This window comes from Oryctolagus cuniculus, chromosome 5 (assembly GCF_051225735.1).
Source record: "Oryctolagus cuniculus isolate XC-2025 breed Fujian yellow rabbit chromosome 5, ASM5122573v1, whole genome shotgun sequence".
In the NCBI taxonomy this organism is placed as follows: domain Eukaryota; kingdom Metazoa; phylum Chordata; class Mammalia; order Lagomorpha; family Leporidae; genus Oryctolagus; species Oryctolagus cuniculus.
The window spans coordinates 135,447,859-135,469,558 of record NC_142871.1 but is presented as its reverse complement, the minus strand read 5'-3'; the positions used below and the strand labels follow the sequence as shown (position 1 = coordinate 135,469,558).

Sequence of the window (21,700 nt, the reverse complement as noted above, 5' to 3'; positions counted from 1 at the left end):
TGTGTGGTGACTGTGTGTGTGTTTGTATATGGCTGACAGTGTGTGTGTGGTGACAGTGTGTGAGTGGTGACTATCTGTGTATGGGTGACAGTGTGTGTGTGTGTGGTAACTATCTGTGTGTTTGTGTATGGATGACAGTGTGTGTGTGGTGACAGTGTGTATGTGTGTATACATATGGTGACAGTGTGTGTGTGTGGTAACTGTGTGTTTGTGTACGGATGACAGTGTGTGTGGTGACAGTGTGTATGTGTGTATACATATGGTGACAGTGTGCACGTGTGAGTCTATGGGTGACAGTGTGTGTGTGTGGTAACTGTGTGTGTACGGATGACAGTGTGTGTGGTGACAGTGTGTATGTGTGTATACATATGGTGACAGTGTGCACGTGTGAGTCTATGGGTGACAGTGTGTGTGCGTACGCAGGCTCCCAGGGCAGGCAGCCCGACACAGTCTCCCTGGCTGAGGCTAGATGGTGGCTGTGGTTGGGGTGCCCGCCCAGGGCAGCTTATGGCATGGGGAAGGAATTCCCTGGGAGCCCAGCGGGCCCAGGCTGGCACCCCACCCACGGCGGTGACCCGGCTGGGTGGCTGCAGCGCTGACTCAGCCGCGGCTCGGGCTCCACCCGTCCTCCTGCCCGGCTGCTGCACTGGGTGAGGGCGGAGCAGGCCCTTGAGAGCTGCCCGCACTATTCCCCGCCTCAGACCACCAGGCCGGCCGGCCAGCCGCGGTGTGGGCGGGGCTCCCACCCTACAGTCACTGCCAGGACGGACAGCAGGGGAAATCCACACTCGGTTTGGACCCCAGACCCAGCGCGGTGGTGCCCTGCGGGAAGTGACACCACAGAGCTGGGACACGTCTCCAGGAGGTGGCTGGGGGAGGGGACACTGCTGGAGGCAGCCTAGGGTTCATGCTGGCCCACTTCTGAGTCCAGGGGGAAGCTCGGCGCCACACCCTGCCCGCCCCTGTGGCCTCAGGCCCCGTGGGATAGGGGTGCAGGAGGCTGGTGCTGGGGTCTCTGGGGCTTATGGGGAGGCTCTAAGTTTTTTTAAATTCTTGATTGTAGATGATACATCCACATTGTCCAAGTTTTAGAAAGAGAGATGGTGGGAGGCAGGCATTGTGGCACAGCGGGTTAAGCTGCCGCTTGGTACGCCAGCATCCCATACCCAAGAGCTGGGTTCTGCTTCCAATCCAGCTCCCTGCTGACGGCCTGGGAGGGCCAAGTGCTTGGGACCCTGCACCCATGCGGGAGACCCGGCTGCAGCTCCTGGCTCTTGTTTCCGCTTGACCTGGCTCTGCCAGTCATGGCCCTCTGGGGAGTGACCCAGCAGATGGAAAACCTCGCTCTCTCTGTCTGTTTCTCGCCCTCTCTCTCGGTCACTCTGCCTTTCAAATAAGTGAATCGATCTTTAAAGCAGATGTGGTGAAAAGTAACCCCCGCCCAGTCCCTGCTCCTTGGTTCCCCTACCTGGAGGCTGCTGGGGTCACTGGCTCTCCGGGAATCCTGACTTTCAACTTGAATTTCCCACCCCTCTCTTCTGCCCCCAGGCGAGGCTCCTTTGGGATGAGGGGCCAGTGAGTATTTTCCAAACGTTTCTCTACTCACCCTGATGATGTGTGACACTCACTCCTAATCAAGCCTGAGTCTTGTTTTTTAAAGGATTTATTTATTTGAATGTTAGAGTTACGGAGAAAGAAAAGTGTCAGCGAGAGAGAGAATGATCTTCCATCCACTGGTTCATTCTCCAAATGGCTGCAACAGGTAGGGCTGGGTCAGGCCAAAGCCAGGAGCCAGGAGTTTCCTCTGGGTCTCCCGTGTGGGTGGCAGGGGCCCAAATATTTGGTCCATCTTCTGCTATTTCCCCCCGCCCAATAGCAGGGAGTTGGATCAGAAGTAGAACAGCCGGGACACGAACCGGTGCCCGTGTGGGATGCTGGCATTGCATGTGGGCGCTTAAACCGCTTATGCCGCAATGCTGGCCCCCAAGCCTGAGCTTAAAACCGTGGATCTGTGGGTGGGCACTGTGGCGGAGCAGGTTAAGCTGCTGCTTAGGATGCCGGCACCCACATCAGAGAGCCTGGGTTTGAGGGAGGCCGGGCTCCGCTGACTCTAGCTTCCTGAACACAGACCCTGAGAAGCAGCAGGTAATGATTCGTGAGGTTGGGTCCCTGCCACCCACGTGGGAGACCCAGATTGAGTTCCTGGCTCCTAGCTCCAGCCTGGCCCAGCCCGGGCTATGGTGTGTATTTGGGGAGTGAACAGAGATCACTGTCTGTCTCTCTCTTTGAAAAAAAAAAGGGGGGAGGGGAGGGGCAGGCGGGCATGTGGTGCCATGGACCAAGCTGTTGATAGGGGTGGCCAAAGCCCATCTCGGAGTGCTGGCTGGAGTCCCAGCTGCCTTGTGCTTCTGATCCAGCTTCCTGTCTTGGGAGGCACAGGATGTAGGCACAAGTGCTTGAATTCCTCCCACTCAGGGGGGAGACCCAGATGAAGTTCCTGGCTCCTGGCTTTGGTCTGGCCCAGCCCTGGCCATTGGGGCCATCTGGGGAGTGAACCAGCAGATCAAAGACCTCTCTCTCTCTCTCTCTCTTTCTCCCTCTCTCTCTCTGTCTTTACCCCCACCCTCTTTCTTGGTCACTTTAAATGTTACATAAATAAATACATCTTTAAAAAAAGAAGAACGTACTGCAACATTGTCATAGCGAGAGGTTAGCTAGCTCTTTATCTAAGATTTATCACCGACAAAATGAATAAAGTGTGATATGATCAGGAAGTGCACCTTCGCATGGCAGCTCAGCGGATCAAAGGAGGTGCACAGAGGGAGAGACTTTGTGTACAACAGCAGGCTTGCAAAGTAGTGAGGTGTGTTGTTTACGAAAGCCACTGCACGTGACATGAGCATAAAATGATACCCACTCGAATCAGGGCGGTGCCTACCTCTGCAGGGAACCGCAACTGAATGTTTAAAGTTTAATTCTTAAAAACAATTGGAGCCAAATATTGCAAACATTTAGACTGGACAAAGCTAAAGGAAAAAGTACAGGATGTTTACTATATTTTAATCTCTTATTTCTTAAAATATTTCACAATACTACATTTTAACAAAAAAAAAAAAGATTTATTTATTTGAAAGGCAGAGCTACAGAGAGGCAGAGACAGAGAGAGAGGTCTTCCATCACTAATTCACTCCCCAGATGATAACAGCCGGAGCTTTCTCCATCTGAAGCTAGGAGCCAGGGGCTTCTTCCAGGTCTCCCACACAGGTGCAGGGGCCCAAGGACCTGGGCCACCTTCTACTGCTTTCCCAGGCCACAGCAGAGAGCTGGATCGGACGTGGAGGAGCCGGGACTCGAACTGGTGCCCATATGGGATGCCGGCACTGCAGGCGGTAGCTTTACCTGCTACGCCACAGTGCTGGCCCCACAATACTACTTTTTAAAAATTTATTTTATTTGAAAAGCAGAGAGAGAGAGAGAGAGATCTTTCATCTGCTGTTTTTTTTTTTTTCTCCAAGGAGCTACAATAGCTGGACCGATGCCAGGACCCTGGAACTCCATCCGGGTCTGCCACCTGGGTGGTAGAGCCCAGCACTTGGCCTATCCTCTGCTGCTTGCCCAGGAGCATTATCAGGGAGCTGGACTGGAAGCAGAGAAGCCAGGACCCAAACCTGCACTCCGATAAGGGATGCCAGTGTCACAGATGGTGGCTTAACCTGCCGTGCCACCGTGCCACCGTGCCAGCCCCTCACAACAACGCTCAAAAGACTGGTGCTCTGGCACTCGAGGGAAGGAGACTGGATCCTGATCATGAGACACAAAGAGGGGGAAAGGGCCAAGGGAGGCGCAGCGCTACGCGTGCAGCGAGGGCTGCAGGTGGAGGGGGTCCCGGGGGCGCGACACGGAGGCAGGCGCTTGGAGCCCTTTCTCCCCAGGACTCCCACACATGCGCTGCTATGATCCTCCTCCCATTTCACCAGTGAGGAAACAGAGGCTTGGCGGACAAGGACGTGGGACTCAAAGCCAGGCCTCTGAGAGCCAGCACCTGCCCTCTTGACCGGTCCACAGCATGGGTCTTCCTTGAGGAGCAGCCTTGGTGGGTGCAGTGGGTACAGGGGTGGGACAGGTGGCCTGGACCAGGGCGTGTGGAACTCAGTGGGGCTGGGCTATCTCTTTCTGTTTCGTATTTATTTATTTATTTATTTAAAGATTTGTTTACTTACTTGAAAGTCAGAGTTATAGAAAGGGAAGTCGAGAGGCAGAGAGAGAGAGAGACAGAGAGAGAGAGAGAGAGAGAGAGAGAGGTCTTCCATCTGCTGGTTCATCCCCCAGTTGGTTGCAACAGCCAGAGCTGAGCTGATTTGAAGCCAGGAGCCAGGAGCTTCCTCCAGGTCCCCCACACGGGTGCAGGGGCCCAAGGACTTGGGCCATCTTCTACTGCTTTGCCAGGCCATAGCAAAGAGCTGGATCAGAAGTGGAACAGCCAGGACTCAAATTGGTGCCCATATGGGATGCCAGCACTGCAGGTGGCGGATTTACTGGCTATGCCACAGTGCTGGCCCCTTATTTTTTATTTATTTAACATAGAAACAGAGAGAGAGAGAGAGAGAGAGAATCTTCCATCCCTCTGTTTATTCACCTACTGCTGGCAATAGCCGTGGTGGGCCTGGTTGAAGTCAGGAGCCTGGAACCCGGTCTGGACAGCAGGGAGCCATGGTCTGTTCCCTCCCATGGTGGCACATTAGCAGGCGATGAACTGGGACTCAAATCCAGGCACTCTGATACGGGGTGCGGGTGTCCTGAGCAGTGTCTCGCTTGCTACACCAAATGCCTGTTTTTGTTTGTTTGTTTTAGCCAACTGAACCTCTGTTTAAGCAAATTTAGCGTGCAGAGATGTAGAAGAGCAGGCAGAGGGGCTGATTGGACGCAGGAGGTGGCTGGGACGTAGCGCCCAGAGGTGATTCCTGCGGAAGCACAGGCCACATCTCCTGTCCGGCAAAATTCCTAGAAGCAGCGCGTGTGGTGGGAGGTGCCCCGGCATGGCTCCCAGGCCCTCCTGCTCTCCCAGCTCAGTTCCTGGGGAGTGCAGTCCTCCGGAACTGAGTGCTTCCAGGTGCGTGTGTAGGGAGGACGCAGAGAGCCAAGGCCAAGGGCTTCGGGACAGATGGGTGGCAAGTGGCGTAATCCCCAGTCCCTGGGCGAGCTACAGAATGCTCCGAATCTCAGCACAGGAAAGACCTGCATGCCGGGGGGTGGGGGTGTGGGGGGGCTGCGGCCGGGAGGACACAAGCCCCCACCCCCACTCCGTGTGGCCCCTGCAGACGCTGTTTGCAACTTGTCCCTCTTCATCCTCTGTCTGGGGAAGGGGAAAAGGCAGATGGGTGCAGGCTGGGGGCCTCATCAGGGCCTGGAGCCCAGCAGAAGCTGATACATAGTAGGCCTGCAGTAAACGCTAGTGGGCTAAATGCGTCTCCTGCTCTTCTAAACTCTGGGCAGATAGGGGAGGCCTGGCTTCTGGGAGCAAGTGAGGCTTGTCCAGGGGGCTGGCCCTTCCCAGGGAGGCTCCAGGGGCCAGCAGCTGCAGCTCAGTGTCAGGGACTCCAGAGTCCTGGGCTCAGAGTCAAGGTCTCGGCTTCTGCCTCCAGCTGCCAAGAACCTGCTGTGTGACCTTGCCCTTGCTGCTTCATCTCTGGGCTTTGCTCATCTCATTTTGGGCAGAGCGGCTTAGATGAGGCTTTTCAATCTGCAGTCTGCAACTTACTTTGTTGCATTAAGAACAAAGCCATTTCGTGTGTGACAAACAGCATTTAAAAGAACACAACCAAACAATGAGAATAGAAAATAACAGAGCGGCCACACAGGTCATAAGGGTAAGCATTGTTTTGTGAAACTATTGTTCCTGCTAATGTATAGTTGAGAGTGCGCACTGGTCAGAGGTAAAACACGCATGACTGTGCCCGCCGGCGAAAAACGGCCCAGCGCGGAACTCGGAGACCCCGTCGGCGCCCTCCCCTCTCACGGTCTAGGGGGCTTCCAAAAAAGGTTGCAGCCCCGGGGCGCCCAGCCCAGGGGTGCCTCGCCTGCCTAGGTCATCAGCTGGCTCCACCCCCCCCCCCACCTACACACACACACACACACACTTCTTCCTGCTTCATCTCCAAGTCCCCTCCTCCCTTTCTCCCAGGGACAGACGCCCCCCTACCCCACCCTTCAGAAAGTGGGGAGGCGGTGGTGGTGGTGGCAACGCGCGCCATACTCCGGGAATTCAAATAAAAGAGCGAGGAAGACAACACCAAGCGCCCGCGGCACGGAACAGAAAGTGGGAAAGCCGGGGCCGCGGGTCTGAGGGCACCGGACACTCCCCGCGGCCGGCACCTGGACCCGGCGCACTGGGCGCCTGGGCGCGCTAGTAACTGGCCAAGGTAGCCTCCCCCCTTCCCCGTTTTGTTTTTAAGGAAAGACAGAAGGAGCCGAGAGTTCTGAAGCCAACTCCTGGCGAGGGAGCGGCTGAACTGATTGGGAAGTTGGATCTCTTTGTACACAGGAATGCGGAGAGAGAAAAAACAAAACCCACCCCATTGCTTCATTTCCCCTCCAAGCCCGAGCACTTTCTATTGTGCAATGAAAAAGCTTTTCACGTAGAGAAAAATGAATCCTGATCCACACTGCAAGGGGACGAGCGCGCCTCTCGGCGCCAGACGGCTTTCAGCTGCGCGCAGAGACGGCGCGGCGGCCGCAGGGCAGGGCGCTCCGGGCGCGCCCTCCGCGCGCCGCTCACGGTAGAGCCCGCACCTCCCTTGGGCTCCCGCACAGGGTCTCAGACACCCGCGCCCCGGGGAACGGAAAGGCCGGAGGACCCCCGGGGGCGGAGGGCCCCCTACCACAGCGGGGCCTTCCCGGGATGGCAGCCGCGCGAGCCTCCGCAGCCCGGAACTCCTCGGAGTCTCGCAGGGCGTCTCTAGGGGTCGGGAAGGCAGGCGGCGCCCTCGGCGTCCCGGAGACCCGGCCCGGCGGCGCAAGGGGCGCGCCGGTGCGCTTGGGTGCCGGCGGGTGGCGGGCGGGCGGGCCGCGGCGGGTGCGGGGAGGGGGCGGGGTGTGGCCTCCCCGCCTCCCGGGCGGGATTTGCATGTGTGTGTGGCGGCCCCAGACTTCCTGCTCCTTCTACGCTGCAGGTACGCGGGCCGGGCCGGGCGGGCGGGCGGGCGGCGGGCGCGCCAAGACGCGGGCACCTCCTCACCCGGACCCCAGGCCGCGTCGCGCCGTCTCCCGCTCCCGTGGCCGCCAGCCCGCCCCGGCCGCCCCGAGCGCCGAGCTCCGGGGTGGGGGCGCGCCCCTCCCGTCCCTCTCCCCGGACGCCTCGGTCCTCCGCATCCAGCCTGGACGTGCGCCCCTGGGCGCCCTAGCCGCCCCTAGCTCCGGAGGCCCGCAGCCATGAGCGAAATGTCCAGCTTTCTTCACATCGGGGACATCGTCTCCCTGTACGCCGAGGGCTCGGTCAATGGCTTCATCAGCACTTTGGGGTGAGTGAGCCGAGCTTGAGGGGGCGCAGGCAGGAAGCGGGCGCGGGCGGGCCGTGGTGCCAGCTGCGCGCGTCCTGCCGTCGCTGCCTCCCACCCCCACCCCACCCCCGGCAAGGGCCTGGGCGCCGCGAGCCCCCAAGGACCGGGGCAGCGGCTGCCTCCTGCTTCTAGAGAAAGGAAGTGAAATGTTTGTTCAGGTAGGAGCCGGGCGCCCTGCCGGAGTTGGCAGCCTGCGCCCAGCTCGGCGAAGCCTCCGCCCTCCTGAGCACGCCTTTCTTCACGGGACGGAGGGGCCAGGACTTCCTCTGCAGGTGGTCCCGGGGCGGGCAGGTGGGTGACTGGGGTCTCGGCTGGGGAAGGGCATCCGGGCCTGGACGTGCCCGGTTCTAGGGGTGGGCAGGCTGTGGTTGGCGACCCTGCGGCGCCGTCGTAGGGTCGCATTCTCTCCTGCCCTCCCCCGTGCCGTCCCTGCGTCTTTGCAGCCCTCCCCTTCCAGGCGTCCCAGGCCTCAGCCCACTGCCCCCTCCCCCGCCCCCCTTTCTCCCCACCGCCTTCTGCCAATTTCCTGCGTGGCTCATCTGGCGCCTCTGGGTCCCTGGTCCCAGGTTCTCTGGAGCACTTCACAAACATTAATTAATTCTGGCCGCCACCCCCCAGGGTCTGCGCAGGGTAAACAGGGCATCAGTTCCTGGCCCTGGGGAGGGCGGGTCCTGTGCCAGGGCTAGCGCAGGGGAGGGACTGGGCAGAGAGAATGGGTTCATATCTTCAGAGCCCGGCGGGGGGAGTGGTTGCAAAGAGGGGCTAGCTGTGTTTCCTCGCCTCTGTGCCAGGGCCCAGGGCAGGGCCTGCTAAGTCTTTTTGCCTCATCCTCCCAGCCACACCCAGCTGCCCCTCAGGAGGGAGCTGCCCTCCTCTGCGGACCCCACTGGGCTGGACAACCGCCAGCCCTGGGTGCCTCTTCTTTGGGGGTTTTGGAGGAGAGCCCTGGTGCCCTCGGGCCCTGCCGGCCTCACCCTGTGCTGGGATGCGGGACTCCCCCTGGCTCTGTAGCAGGGGATTCTGACCGGGAATCCCAGCCTACCCTGCTGCCCTGTCTCCCTCCCTCCAGGTCTCTCCTGTTCCCTCGCTGTTCCAATGTGGACTCCCTGGCCACATGGTACCTTCCCCCTCCCAGTGGACCTGACTTCTGCCTGGGTCACCCCAAGCAGAAGTGGAAGCACCCCCTTTTTCGGGCATGGGCCGTGTCTCCCGTGTGGCTTAGGGCCCAGTTACAGGGCTGAGCACACAGCGAGGGCATCCTCTTCCCTCTTCCCCTGGCCTCTGGCAGGTCTGAGTTCCTCACAAAGGTCGCCCCTGTGGCCTCCTGTTTATTTCTCCCACCTCGGCCCTTCAGGGCCCTGGGACTGTTTCCTCCAGGCCACGTGGATCCTGGGGGGCCATTCCTGGTGACCTCTCTTCCCCAGCGTGGACCCCAGATGGACCTTCCTTCTATCTGCAAGTGTCTCCGACACGGCCGGACGCCCACCCTCCCAGCCTGGCGTTCGAGAGCTGGCATGTGCAGGCCCCAAGTTAATTTTCTGGGTGCCTCTTCACACACCTGAAGCTGCTGGTGCACCAGGCTGCTGCTGGTTCCTGGAGGCTGTCCCGGGCTCTCGGTCTCTTTACCTTTGCTCTGGGCTGCTCCCGCCCTCCTGCCAGTTAGCCTCCACCTGAGTAAATCCGTCGCACCCTCCCAGGGCCTAGTGCAGAGCGGCCTCTTTGGAGAGAGCCAGCTTCTCCCCACCCCGCAGGGCAGAATTAACCCTTTTCCTCAAACTGCTGTCTACGGACTGCTCTCCAGGGTTAATCACGGTGTCAGAGGCTCCCCTGTAGGCTCATCGCATGCCAGGCGGGCACTGCGCCAGGGTTAACCAATTCATCACACCATTCACGCTTAGCTCCTTCCCAGGCAGGGTCACTGGCAGTGTGAACCTCCTGTTCCGGGGTGCGGCTTCAGCGCAGCGCCCTCGGCACCCAGGCCTACTGAACCCAACTCTGCATTTGCACAGGCTCCCCCGCCCCGGGGGGGGGGGGCTTGGCGCTGCAGCCTGCTTGGAGGTGGCGCTCCCTGCTCCGGCCTCCCTGGGATCTTTCTGTCTCCCTTGGCGCCTCGTCCCTGTAACCTCTCGCATGGCGGCTGCTGGCTGCCTTGAACCCTGGAGGCCAATTTGACTGAGTTCCCCAGGCTAGTCCAGCGACTGGTGAAGATGGGCTGAGACAAGGGCAGCTTTGATGGGCAGAGGGGCCGGGTCTCTGGGGAGTTGAGAATGGGGGACATTGCTAGAGGAGGCGGCTTGGGCAGCCTGTAGAAACCAGCCAGAGATTTTCAGGGCAAAGCGGAGTGGGCCCCTCGGAGCTGCCTGGGCAGTGAGCGCTACCGTGAAGACTGTACATTAACTCCGGCGTGGGAGGAGGGGAGGGGGCGTGGATCCGGAGTGGCTGGAGACTGCTAGCCCATGCCTGTTCTTGGCAGCAAAGTGTGGCCGGGGTCCCTGCCTTGCCCCGCATCCCAGGTGGAGGCGCGGAATTTCGGGTGGCTTCAGCCCAGGGGCTGAAGAGACACGGCCATAGATGTTGGGTACACCGTAGGATCTCACGCCCGCTCCCTGGACGATCTGGCTTGAGTGCCCAGTGGGGCAGCCCCAGACCCGCACTGCCCAAGGGTCGGAAGGGACCCCTGCCTCTTGCCCGTGGAGCTTCCCGTGCGCCTTCCCAGCTCCCCCTGCTTTGCCAGGGTGTGAGTCCTGGAGGGCAGGGTCCGGGCTCGGGGCCTCGGGCTGGCTTCCGTGTCTCCTGGCTCCTTGGACAAGAGCCTGCCTCCTCAGAGGGTGTGCCTGCAGCCTGCGCATTCCCCAAAGTGCTCTGGCTGCTCCCAAGACCCTCCTTGCCAGGAATCCCAGCTCCCAGGTCCCAGCATCACTAGGGGCGGGGTCTGTTGAGAGCTCCCCGGGTGGTGATTTGATTGCATACCCGGGCTTGGGTTCCTGATCCGGGGCCTTCCCCGGCCGTGAGGAAGCCTGCCTGCTGCATGGGCCCAGGGAGCCTGTCTCTTTGCCAACATCAGACTTCATTAAGTCACTCAACAAACATTCACCATGGGCACCTACCATGTGCCGGGTGGCTGCGTTCCGGTTTGTTCCGTGCTGGGCAGTGGGAGGCCCCATGTCCCTGCGTTCCCCCGTGGGTGGCAGGCCTGCCTCGGCTTTTCTTTCATTGTGGTTTCTCTGGGATGAGACCCTCACTTCTGTACCTCCAGGCAGAGAGAGGCCTGGTCTCAGCTAGCCCGCCCCATGCAGTTTTTTTTTTTTAATTAAAAAATAATAAATGTCCCATGGAGAAAACTCGAGCTGTAGTCCCACTGTGACTTATGTTCACGTTCCGTGTAAACTTCCAAGTCCGTCCCATGCACAGACAGCTGCAGGTGACGGCAGTCTGCACACGCGGCTTTGTGCCCTCCTGCCCCTTGGCACGGTGTGCTCCGTGTCCCCCCCGCCCACCTGCCTCCCCGCGCCGTCCCAGTCCTTGGGCAGTTACCCTTTCAGGATAAACCCCCAGAAATGGAGAGCAAAGCCAGGCACTCAGTGACTGCCTGGAGGGGGCGGAGGCAGAACTTGTGCCACAGAGGGTCGCCCCCGCTTTGTCACGTGCTTGTGAGTGTCGCACCAGCCGGTGGGGAGTACGGCCAGCCCTCCCGCCCCTGCCTGTGAGCCTGGGCCTGGTGGTCTGCAGGTGCTAGGAGGGGGCTGTGCGGAGGCTGCCTCCTCAAGCCTTCTAGAATCCTGCCACAGCCTCCCGCGTACACTGGGCCCTGCCCTGCATTCCTGACCCCGTGTCACCTCCCTGCCGTGGCCCGTGGGGCAGTGGCTTAGGCTGGGGAGTGGAGAGACACCAACCTTCTGCTCTCCGCTTAGAGGGAGGTTTCTGGGTTTTCTGGCCCCTGCCAGCATGTCTGGGGTCCTATGTATCCACCTCCAGTTCTCTAAACTTCACACTGGGGGTGGGGGTGGGGGTAGGGGGCTCTCCCTTGGAGTGAGGGAGGAAGGCAGGAGTCCTGGGGGAGTGGGGGAGGGCAGAACCCAGGTCTTCAACAAGTCCATCGAAGGTCTCTGCATGTGAGCTCTAAGCCCGCCCTGGAGGGCAGGCTGGTCATGCCAAGGGTGCCCAGTTTCCTGCAGCCTGGAGGGCCTGGGGCCATGCAGCAGAGGTCCAAAGAGAGGAGGGGCATGGCCTTTCAGACCAGGGCCTGTATGAGCGAATTCGTGGGGAGCAGAAATGAGGCTGGGGGGGCCTCGGTGGGAGTATGATGGAGCGGGGGGAGGGCTCCACTTGGGGAGGCAGGCAGGAGGGACTCACGGCAGGGGCTTGAGTGAGGGGTCCAGGGAGCTCAGTGGGGTGTCGTCTTTGGCCGGCAGGTGGGCAGAGGCAGAAGGGGCAGTGAACACAAATCTCAGCCCAGGAACAGCTGCAGGTGCTTGAGACGGGCACCTGTGCCTATTTGCTTAACAAATCTCCCCATCACTCGGCCAGCCGGCATCAGCCCCTCCCCGTGCGCTGTGGCAGAGCCAGTGTCTGAATCTCGGGAGGTCACGATGGGCCATCTGGGCTGCAGAAGGAAACTCAGGTCTGTGGCTCAGAGTCGGCTGCGACCTTTACTAGGGCCGGGGTCAAGTTTAGTTGTTCTTGCTGCCTCACTCCTCCTGGAGTTACTGTTGGGGTCCTCTGAGCCAGCAGCTTCCCATCCTTCCTGGATCCGAAGCTCCCAGAAGGCGGGTGCTGCGTTTGTGTTTAAGTCCTGCCTTTCCGTGCACGGGCTGGCCCCTCGGGTGGCACAGGTGGATCCTTGGTGGTGACAGGCAGAGGTGAGGACAGGAATGGCTTTGGTCTGTGTGTAGATGTAGGGGATTCTTTGCTCTGGGGAGCCATGGACTTCAGCCAACATTCCTACCCCACCCTTACTTTGGGTATGGGGGGGAAGGGCCCCCCCAGGACGCCTGCCCACCAGCCCATCCCAGTGTTCTCACAGTGCCTGCTGCGGGGAGTGGCCTTCCTTGAAGCCAGCCTAGAGCCGTGGGGTGGTGGCCCTGGGCCAAGCTGGGGTCTGGAACCTGGGTGTCAGTTGGCCTTCATGCCGCATCAGTTTTCACAGCTGCGATGGGGAGCGCTTTTCAGGGGGTCCCGTGGGGATTTCCCCAGGCTGTGGTTTCCCCCACCCATGGCTGCTCTGAGGGTGGCCAGCCTGCTAGGTGCCAGCTTTGATTCAGACTCCCTGCTAGGCACCTGCCCCACTTTCATCAGGCACCCTTCTTCCTTCTCCTTATCTAATCTCTGCAGACTGCACTTCCCAGGGCTCCCACCTGGGTCTCAAAGTCCACCCTGGGCAGAGCCGGGCCGCCCAGATCCTGGGATGCAGCTCTCTTCCCTTCCTCTTTAAGACCAAGGTCTTGGGGTGTAGACCGTGCGTATTTCAGGGACAGCACCTTCTTCCACATGCTTTTAGAGGAGTGATCCACAGCTCTGAGTCCAGCTGCACCCTCCCGACCCCCTTAGCTGCATTCCTGGTGCCCCTCTACTGATGCCCCATGGGGGCCCGCTCGAGGCCCAGCTGGTCTTGCACCACCCAGAAGATGGGCGGCTCGCAGCAGGGGCTGAGTGTGTGCCAGGCTGGCCTTGCGTTGGGGCAGCTGAGGCACAGCTGTGGACAGGGCACCTGTGCTGGGTGGGCTTGAGCTTCCTTGGGGGGGGGGGGGAGGCACTTCCAGCACAGACAGGAGGCTCCAGGTCAGGCCTCCTTGCATAGTGGGGCTCCGAGTAGCTGTGTGGCCCCCGTGGCACCTTTCCACTCTGTGGTCTTGCTGGACCAAGGAGGGAACGAGCTATTGATGTAAAGTTGATCTGTGCGTCAGGGATCCCGCACGCACGTGGGGAGGTCGGGCTCTCTAATGCAGTCCCGGCAGTGAATCTGCAGAAACCCAAGTGCTGCCTTGAAGATGGCAGGGCTGTGGTGGGGCCCTGGCGAGCACGCAGGCGCCCAGGTGGAACCGCAGGGCCGGTGGCTGGGCGGAGGCGGGAGTGGGCCCCTCCAGGGACCCGGAGCCAAGGACTTTTTGGGGGAAGCTCGGGAGACCGGGGGAGAGGATGAAGCACTCCGCCCCTTGCCCCTGGATAGCCGGGCTCTGGTTACAGCGCCAGGTGCGCACCCAGAGCGACACCTGTGGCCGGGCTAGTTTAATAAACACAGATGTCCTCCAGGAGTGGGCTACGCCCAGGCATGCCGGTGCCGCCAGGTGGGGAGGGGTCCCCCCAAGGCCGCCCCTCACCGCCCTCACCCCGTCTCCACCTCGCAGGCTGCAGAGCCCAGAAGAGGCGGGAAGCGCGGGCCGCGCGCCATGGCCCGCCCCGGGCGCGCGGGCGAAGGCGCCGCGTCCCACAGGCCGGGGCGAGGCCGAGCTCGCCCTCGCTCGGCGTCGGCGGCTGCACGTGGGGCGGCGAGTTTCGCTGGGTGGCGGGGCGGGCCGAGAGAGCCCCGGAGGCCGGGGCGGGCCTGGGGGCGGGCTCGGGGTGGGGCCGCGGCGGGTGGGCGGGCGCTGGGCGCGGGCCCCGCCCGCTCCGACGGCGTGGAGAGGCTGGGCAGTCCGGCTGCACCCTCGGAAGCTCCCGGTCTATCGAACCTTACCTGTCCGGTGTCCCGGCCCTCGGGCTCCCGGGGGGGTTCCCTGGTCCATCTGATAAGGGCTTTGGGGCTTATCTGTAAAAGGCTTCATGCGACACAACCGAACTGGTCCGGAGGAATGGAGGGGAGGATACTGAGGGGGCGTGGGCCGTGCTTTGCGACCCTACAAACATCTCCCGTGGCCGTCTTTAGCTACACACTAGGTGGGGACAGCTCCAGGCTCCCCGGGGAGGGGCGCAGGGAGGAAGGCAAGGTGTGTGCACCCTGGGGTCCTGGGGAGGGGGGGTGCTACAGGATGGAGTCCAGCATGGCAGGTCCGGGACGCAAGGGGGAGCTGATCTGGCCCCAGCCCCATCCCCGGGAGCCTGCCCTGCCCCCTCCACCCTCCTGCAGTACCCGCTTCTCTGCACTTCTGCCCTCCCGACCCTTGGCTGCAGAGCCGGGACGTTTTCTGCCCAATCTTGTTTCAGACCCTTCTCCGGGAGGCCTCGCTCCCCTCCTGGTCAGCCCTCCCGTCTCTAAGCAGCTTCCTCTGCGCTCCTGCTTTGGGTGTGCATGGGGCACCCGGAGGGCCTTTCAGAAGCCGTGTGTCCTTGTTTTTTTTTTATTTTTTATTTTATTTTATTATTTTTTTTTGACAGGCAGAGTGGACAGTGAGAGAGAGAGACAGAGAGAAAGGTCTTCCTTTTGCCGTTGGTTCACCCTTCAATGGCCGCCGCGGCCGGCGCGCTGCGGCCGGCGCACCGCGCTGATCCGATGGCAGGAGCCAGGAGCCAGGTGCTTTTCCTGGTCTCCCATGGGGTGCAGGGCCCAAGCACCTGGGCCATCCTCCACTGCACTCCCTGGCCACAGCAGAGGGCTGGCCTGGAAGAGGGGCAACCGGGACAGAATCCGGCGCCCCGACCGGGACTAGAACCCGGTGTGCTGGCGCCGCTAGGCGGAGGATTAGCCTAGTGAGCCGCGGCGCCGGCCTTATTTTTTATTTTTTATTTAAGACTTATTTAATTAAAAGGCAGTTACTGGCGGGGGCGGGGCATTGTGGTATAGCAAGTAAAACTGCCACCTGCGATGCCAGCATCCCATGTGGGCGCCGGTTTATGTCCTGGCTTCTCCATTTCTGATCCAGCTCCCTGCTAATGGCCTGGGAAAAGGATTGGGAGACGGCCCAAGTGCTTGGGCCCCTGTACCCATGTGAGAGACTGGGATGAAGCTCCTGGCATTGGCCTGGCTCAGCCCTGACAGTTGTAGTCGTCTGGTGCATGAATCAGCACATGGAAGATCTCCCTTTCTGTCTCTCTCTGTGGCTCTTTCAAATAAATAAATCAATCTTTTTTTTTTTTGTTTTGTTTTTTTTTTTGTTTGTTTGTTTTTTGTTTTTTTTTTTGACAGGCAGAGTGGACAGTGAGAGAGAGAGACAGAGAGAAAGGTCTTCCTTTGCCGTTGGTTCACCCTCCAATGGCCGCCGCGGCCGGCGCGCTGCGGCCGGCGCACCGCGCTGATCCGATGGCAGGAGCCAGGAGCCAGGTGCTTTTCCTGGTCTCCCATGGGGTGCAGGGCCCAAGCACCTGGGCCATCCTCCACTGCACTCCCTGACCACAGCAGAGGGCTGGCCTGGAAGAGGGGCAACCGGGACAGAATCCGGTGCCCCGACCGGGACTAGAACCCGGTGTGCCGGCGCCGCTAGGCGGAGGATTAGCCTAGTGAGCCGCGGCGCCGGCCTAATAAATCAATCTTTAAAAAGGCAATTACTGAGAGACATGCCAATTTCCCGTCTGCTGGTTCACTCCCCAGATGGCCACAACAACGGGCTGGGCCTTGCCAGGAGCCAGGAACTCCATCCGGGGCTGCCACGTGGGTGGCAGGGGCCCAAGTACTCACCACCTCCCCCAGCCTTCCCAGGCACGTTCGCAGGGAGCTGGATCAGAAGCAGAGCAGCAGGGACTCAAACTGTTGCTCCGATATGGGAGGCTGTTGGTGCTGGAGGCACCCCGAAGCGCTTTGGCTCCAGGAAATGCACCCTGAATTTGCACGGCTTCCTCCTGCCTGTGGGACCCAGATAAGGAATTTCCAGGGGAGGTGGCTGGGATGCAGCTCTTGGGTGAGGATGGGTTCTTCAGACAGGGGTCTCTGGGGCCTCTTGCTCATTCTTCCTCCACGAGCCCTGGTAAGATGGGGACCCTGGGGACAGCCTCAACCTCAGCTGCACAACTTCCATGCTGCCCTGTGGCTCCAGCACCCCACCCTGGCCCATGCTTGCCCCTTTTCCCTGTGAAAACCTGTCCACCTTGAGTGTACGTTTGGTGCAGGGTTAAGACACTGTCTGGGACCTGCATTACATATCCCAGGCCTGTGTCCCAGTCCTGGGATTCCAGCTTCCTGCTCACCTCACCCTGGGAGGCAGTGGGGCTGGGTCAAGTGGGTGGGTCTTTGCCGCCTGTGTGGAAGACTCTGGCCTGGCCAAAAGTGCCGGCTGTTGTGGCTGTTTGGGAAGTAAACCAGCAGGTGGACGATCTCTATGTCTCTATCTCTCTGCTTTTCAAATACATAAAATAAATATATATTTTTGAAACGTATCTTTTCTGGGTCCCCTCTCCTCAGGGTTTTGCTCAGAGACAGCCATCTGATCTGATTCACTAATGTCTTACAGGAAATTCTGTGAATTATTCAAGGCTCTGAGCAGCTCCTGCTGCTTCTCGCACCTTCTCTGATTGGCCAGGCTCCGACTTCCCCGCTCCCTGAATTCGGACAAAACCCAGAGCAGTGCCGCCAGCGGGCACCCAGGCCTGTTCCCTAGGTCATTTTTCTCCTGAGTGTGCGCCCTGTCTTCCTGATGAGATTTTTCAGCTCCCTGCGGCAGGGACCTTGTCTTCTGCAGCCAGCCGAGTGAATTAATTCAGGCACTCAGGATGTGTTTGGTGGGTGCCAGCTCCACACCAGGCCGTGGTCTAGGTGCCGGGGCTCAGCAGGGAACACAGCTGACACACACCCCTGCCCTCCTGGGACTGACACCTTTGGGTGGGGGTGAGGGGAGGGGTCATAACAAAGCAGGTAAACAGACAGCCAGCAGGTGGTGATAAGTGCTACAGACAGCAAGCCTGGGGAGGGAGGATGGGTCATGTGGGCCCCGATCTGCAGGAGATGAGGGTGTCCAGAGGAGGCAGCCGGGGCCAAGTCTCCTGGGAGATTTGAGGGCCTGGAGGGGGGCTGTGGAGCTGGGGCAGAATGGGTGAGGGGGCCCAGGCGAGGATGAGGTCGGAGAGCTGAGGGTGTGGATCATGTGTCTTTTTTTTTTTTTTTTTTTGATAGGCAGAGTGGACAGTGAGAGAGAGAGACAGAGAAAGGTCTTCCTTTTGCCGTTGGTTCACCCTTCAATGGCCGCCATGGCTGGTGCACTGTGCTGATCCGATGGCAGGAGCCAGGTGCTTATCCTGGTCTCCCATGGGGTGCAGGGCCCAAGCACTTGGGCCATCCTCCACTGCACTCCCTGGCCACAGCAGAGAGCTGGCCTGGAAGAGGGGCAACCGGGACAGAATCCGGCTCCCCGACCAGGACTAGAACCCGCTGTGCTGGTGCCGCAAGGCGGAGGATTAGCCTAGTGAGCCGCGGCGCCGGCGGATCATGTGTCTTTATCCATTTATTGAAAGGCAGAGTGACAGGGAGGGAGAGAGAGAGAGATCTTCCTTCTTCTGGGTGCTTCTGATTTGACTGAAGGACCCCCTGCTGTGTGGGGACCAGGTGTAGCTGGGCGAAGGGGGAGGCTGAGGAGGCAAGGACTGAAATCCGGGTGAGGATGGGTGAGGGAACAGGGTGGTGATGGAAGGGTCCGGCGGTTGGATTCTACATGCACTTGGCGATAGCACCCACAGGAGCCTCTGGCAGGGGAGGGGTGGGGGGTGAGTGGGAGAGAAAAAGCAGGCATTGACTTGAGGGTTTTGGCCCACACAATTGGAAGGATGGAATTGCTGTCCCCTGAGATGGGGGGACTTCAAGAGGAGCCCACTGGGACGGGTGCTGTGGTATGGGGGAGAGAGCTGCCACCTGTGACGCAGCATCTCCTATGAGTGTTGGTTCGAGTCCCGGCTGCTCCACTTCCGATCCAGTTCCCTGCTGATGCACCTGGGACAGCAGCAGAAGATGGACCAAGTGCTTGGGCCCCTGCCGCCCACATGGGAGGCCTCGATGAAGCTCCTTGCTTTGGCCTGGCCCAGCCTGGCCAGTGCAGCCGTTTGGGGAGGGAGTCAGCAGATGGAAGATCTCCCTGTCTCTCTGGAACTGTGCTTTCAAATGAATAAATAAATATTTAAAAGAGCACATTTAGGTAGAAGACTCCGTTTTGTACATGCTAAGGTTTTGTGGGTCTATAGTTTTTGTATTTTTTTAAAGTATTTATTTATTTGAGAGGAAGAGTTATAGACCATCCACTGGTTTACTCCCCAAATGACCAACATGGCTGGAGCTGGGCCAATCCAAAGCCAGGAGCCAGGAGCTTCCTCCAGGTCCCCCATGCAGGTGCAGGGGCTCTTGGCCACAGCAGAGAGCCTGATGGTCAGAAGTGGAGCAGCTGGGACTCCTGGCAGAGCACCACCTTCCAGGCGCCTCTGTGTGGTCATCAACCCACCCTGTCCTTTTGGGTTTACATGGAGGCGTCATTGAATAGGCAAGATCGAGTAGATCCTCACGCCTCCTGTCTGCCTGCAGCCCCTCTCGCCTCCCAGAGGTGGTCCCGATGTGGGGGGCGGGGGGCTGAAAGTTCCAACTCTGATCCCACGGTTTGTTCCCTTGGCAACCCCTCCCATCCAGAGCGGCTTCCAGAAGTCATGTCATCGACGTAGGTTCACTAACTGTAAGTTAGGTGCATTTGAAAGGGGCTGGGAATGCATCCCATTTCACTTTGTTGCTCTGGAGCTATTTGGAGCACTGGGAACAAAAATCCAAATGTTGTAACAAAAGATGCTCCTATTGCTCTTAGCCCCTAGCAGACCCCCGAGTGTTAGGAGCTGGGATGGAGACCAAGGCCCTGTCCTGGCTGTCACTGTGTCACAGGGCTGCATTGTGTGAAGTGTCAGCAGGTCCCCGTGGTGCTGTCTCAGCAGGTGGAGAAGTAGGAACAGGCACCAATCAGATGCAGGGGAGGCTGGGACCAGGACCTGCGGTAACGCCTAGGGAGAGAGCGTCCTGGCTCAGGAAGACTTTATTTATTTAGTTGTCCAAGAATTATTTATTTAAAGGTGGAGTGACAGGGTGACAGGGAGGGATAGAGGGAGAGATCTTCCATCTGCTGGTTTACTCCCCAAAAGCCCACAGCAGCTAGAGCTGGGCCCAGGCGGAGGCCAGGAGCCAGGAACTCCCATCTGGGGCTCCCACGTGGGTGGCAGGGGCCCAAGGACTTGGGTCGTCCAATGCTGCCTTCCCAGGCAGGAAGTTGGATTGGACAGGCAGTCCTTCCTTGGACATGGGATGCAGCCATCCCAAGCGACAGCTTAATCCCGCTGGGCCACAGCAGCGCCCTGAGCGGGGATTGGGAGTAGCACAGGGGCTGGTGTGCAGGGGCGGTGGTCTGCCTGCCTGCGGCTCCCAGCAGCCGAGCAGGGGTGGATGTCAAGGTGCCGCTGGCTGCCAGGGTTGCCCCTGGAGACTCCAGGGACCTTAGGGTCAGCAGGGAGGCGGGGAGGCTCACGAGGAGTGGCAGGCAGTCAGATCCTGAAAAACCCTGTTAACCAGCCCACGGAGGGGAGGTGCCGATGGGGCACGGGCTTTGGTGTCAGCGCTGTGACTTCAGGATGGCACTAATGAGTAGCCCCTTGCCAAGAAGTTGGTGAGAAGCCCACAGAAGCAACAGGTGCGAAGTGCTGCCAGCAAGCCGGCCTTTGAAATGGGCGTGATGGTCGCTGTGTTTCCCCAGAGACTGGGTGGTGTGGGAGAATTTTAAATGCAGGAATGGGTGGACGGAGGGGTGGGGAGGGAGAGATGGGTGGGTGGATGGGTGGACGGACCGGTGGGTAGGTGGGGGGCTGAATGGCTGGATGCCCTCCACCCATGCAGGATTAACCCCAGTCCTGACTGTAAGTGGGGACTCTCGGGCCCTAGGGTGGCCCATGAGGATGGTGTGGAGTGGGGCCGGCCTGTCCTGCCTGTGAGGCCCAAAGCCTTAGGAGGCCCTGCAGCTCTTCTCTGTGTCTCCAGTCGCTCGTGGCTTCCGCTCCCGTCCTTTTCGTCTTCCTGGCTGTCTTCCTCGCCCCTGCCGGTGTCTCCATTCCCACCCCCACTCCTGTCTGTCGTGGCAGCAGGATCTCAGGGCCAGGGCAGGGGCTATACCGCAGTGTGCAGAGCCCACCCACTGCCCAGCACCAACCCGGGCTCAGCTGTTCTTCCTGGGGGTCTCCCACCCCCACCCCAAGAGACTTCGCTGCTAACAGTGCCAGGAGGAGAGAGGCTTGCTGTCTGGGGGCTCTGTCAGCATGTTGGGAGTTTCTGGGGGGGGTCACTCATGCCTGCCCCGAGGCAGGGGTGCTGTGGGGCCGTGGGCCTTTTCTCTCTGTTGATCGAGCACATGTCTCCTAGGCTGGTGGATGACCGCTGTGTGGTGGAGCCTGCTGCCGGGGACCTGGACAACCCCCCTAAGAAGTTCCGAGGTGAGACCTGTGCCTGTGACCCCCGCGCTTCCCAGCCTGGTGGCTCTTGGGCCCGGGCCTGGGCCTGCATTTATTTGGCCTCATTCAGACCCCATGGCCTGGCCAGGGCTGCCCTGTGGCCCCCGCTCTGCTGCCTGGGCCCCCTCGGCCTGCATGGTATTCCCTCCTTTCATGTTCCACACTCCTTTCTTGGGGCACATCCCCCACACCTGCTAGGCACCCCCCACCCCAGCCCCAGGTCCTTCTCTGGTGACCGCATATCTGCTGAGGGGACAGAAGTGCTGGGGGCTTTAAGAGGCCTGGGGAGGCCTGTGTGCCTCTGGGTCCCCATCCGTAAGGGTCTTGGACCTGATGGTTTCCAAGACGCACCTGCCCCTGGCTGCGTCCTCGTGCTCGTGCCTGGGCTGGTGGGCTCCTGTCCCCACACATAGGCCGAGAGGTCTCTGGGAGGACTTGATGGTATCCTGGCCATTGTGATGACCTGTGAGCACCAGGACTGATAGATGGACAGACAGACAGATCCTGGGCGTGCTGGGCAGGGTGCGAGCAGGCAGGAAGCCGCCTGCCGTGGCCACCCCCACTGCGCACGGGGTGCCTCCTGTCAGGAGACACTGGCTGCGGTTGGTCACCGCGAGGGCTGCAGGGAGGGCAGCGGGACCTGAGACAGTCCTGTAGCACCCAGGGTGGCTGTCAGGGCCCTCGGCGGCCGTCAGGCTGTGGGCAGTGTGAGGGGTCCTCTCGCCTGCACAGGGGCCCGCGGCTGAGCCAGGGCTGGCTTTGCCTGGCCTCCCTGCTGCTCCTCATTTTTTTTTTTTTTTAAGATCTATTTATTTGAGAAGCAG

At 60.2% G+C, this 21,700-nt stretch overlaps 1 protein-coding gene across 4 annotated transcripts in view; it reads left to right on the top strand.

Moving 5' to 3' along the window:
• Window positions 1-7,289: 7,289 nt before the first annotated feature.
• Window positions 7,290-21,700, top strand: part of ITPR3 (inositol 1,4,5-trisphosphate receptor type 3) — a 59,444-nt gene continuing 45,033 nt past the window's right edge. For all 4 annotated transcript variants that reach the window (XM_051854826.3, XM_051854825.3, XM_070074184.2 and 1 more), the window contains exons 1-2: window positions 7,290-7,517; window positions 20,788-20,858. In XM_051854826.3, the coding sequence (XP_051710786.3) occupies window positions 7,429-7,517; window positions 20,788-20,858 (160 nt within the window). In that variant the 5' untranslated portion in view covers window positions 7,290-7,428. The remainder of the gene's footprint in view (window positions 7,518-20,787; window positions 20,859-21,700) is intronic.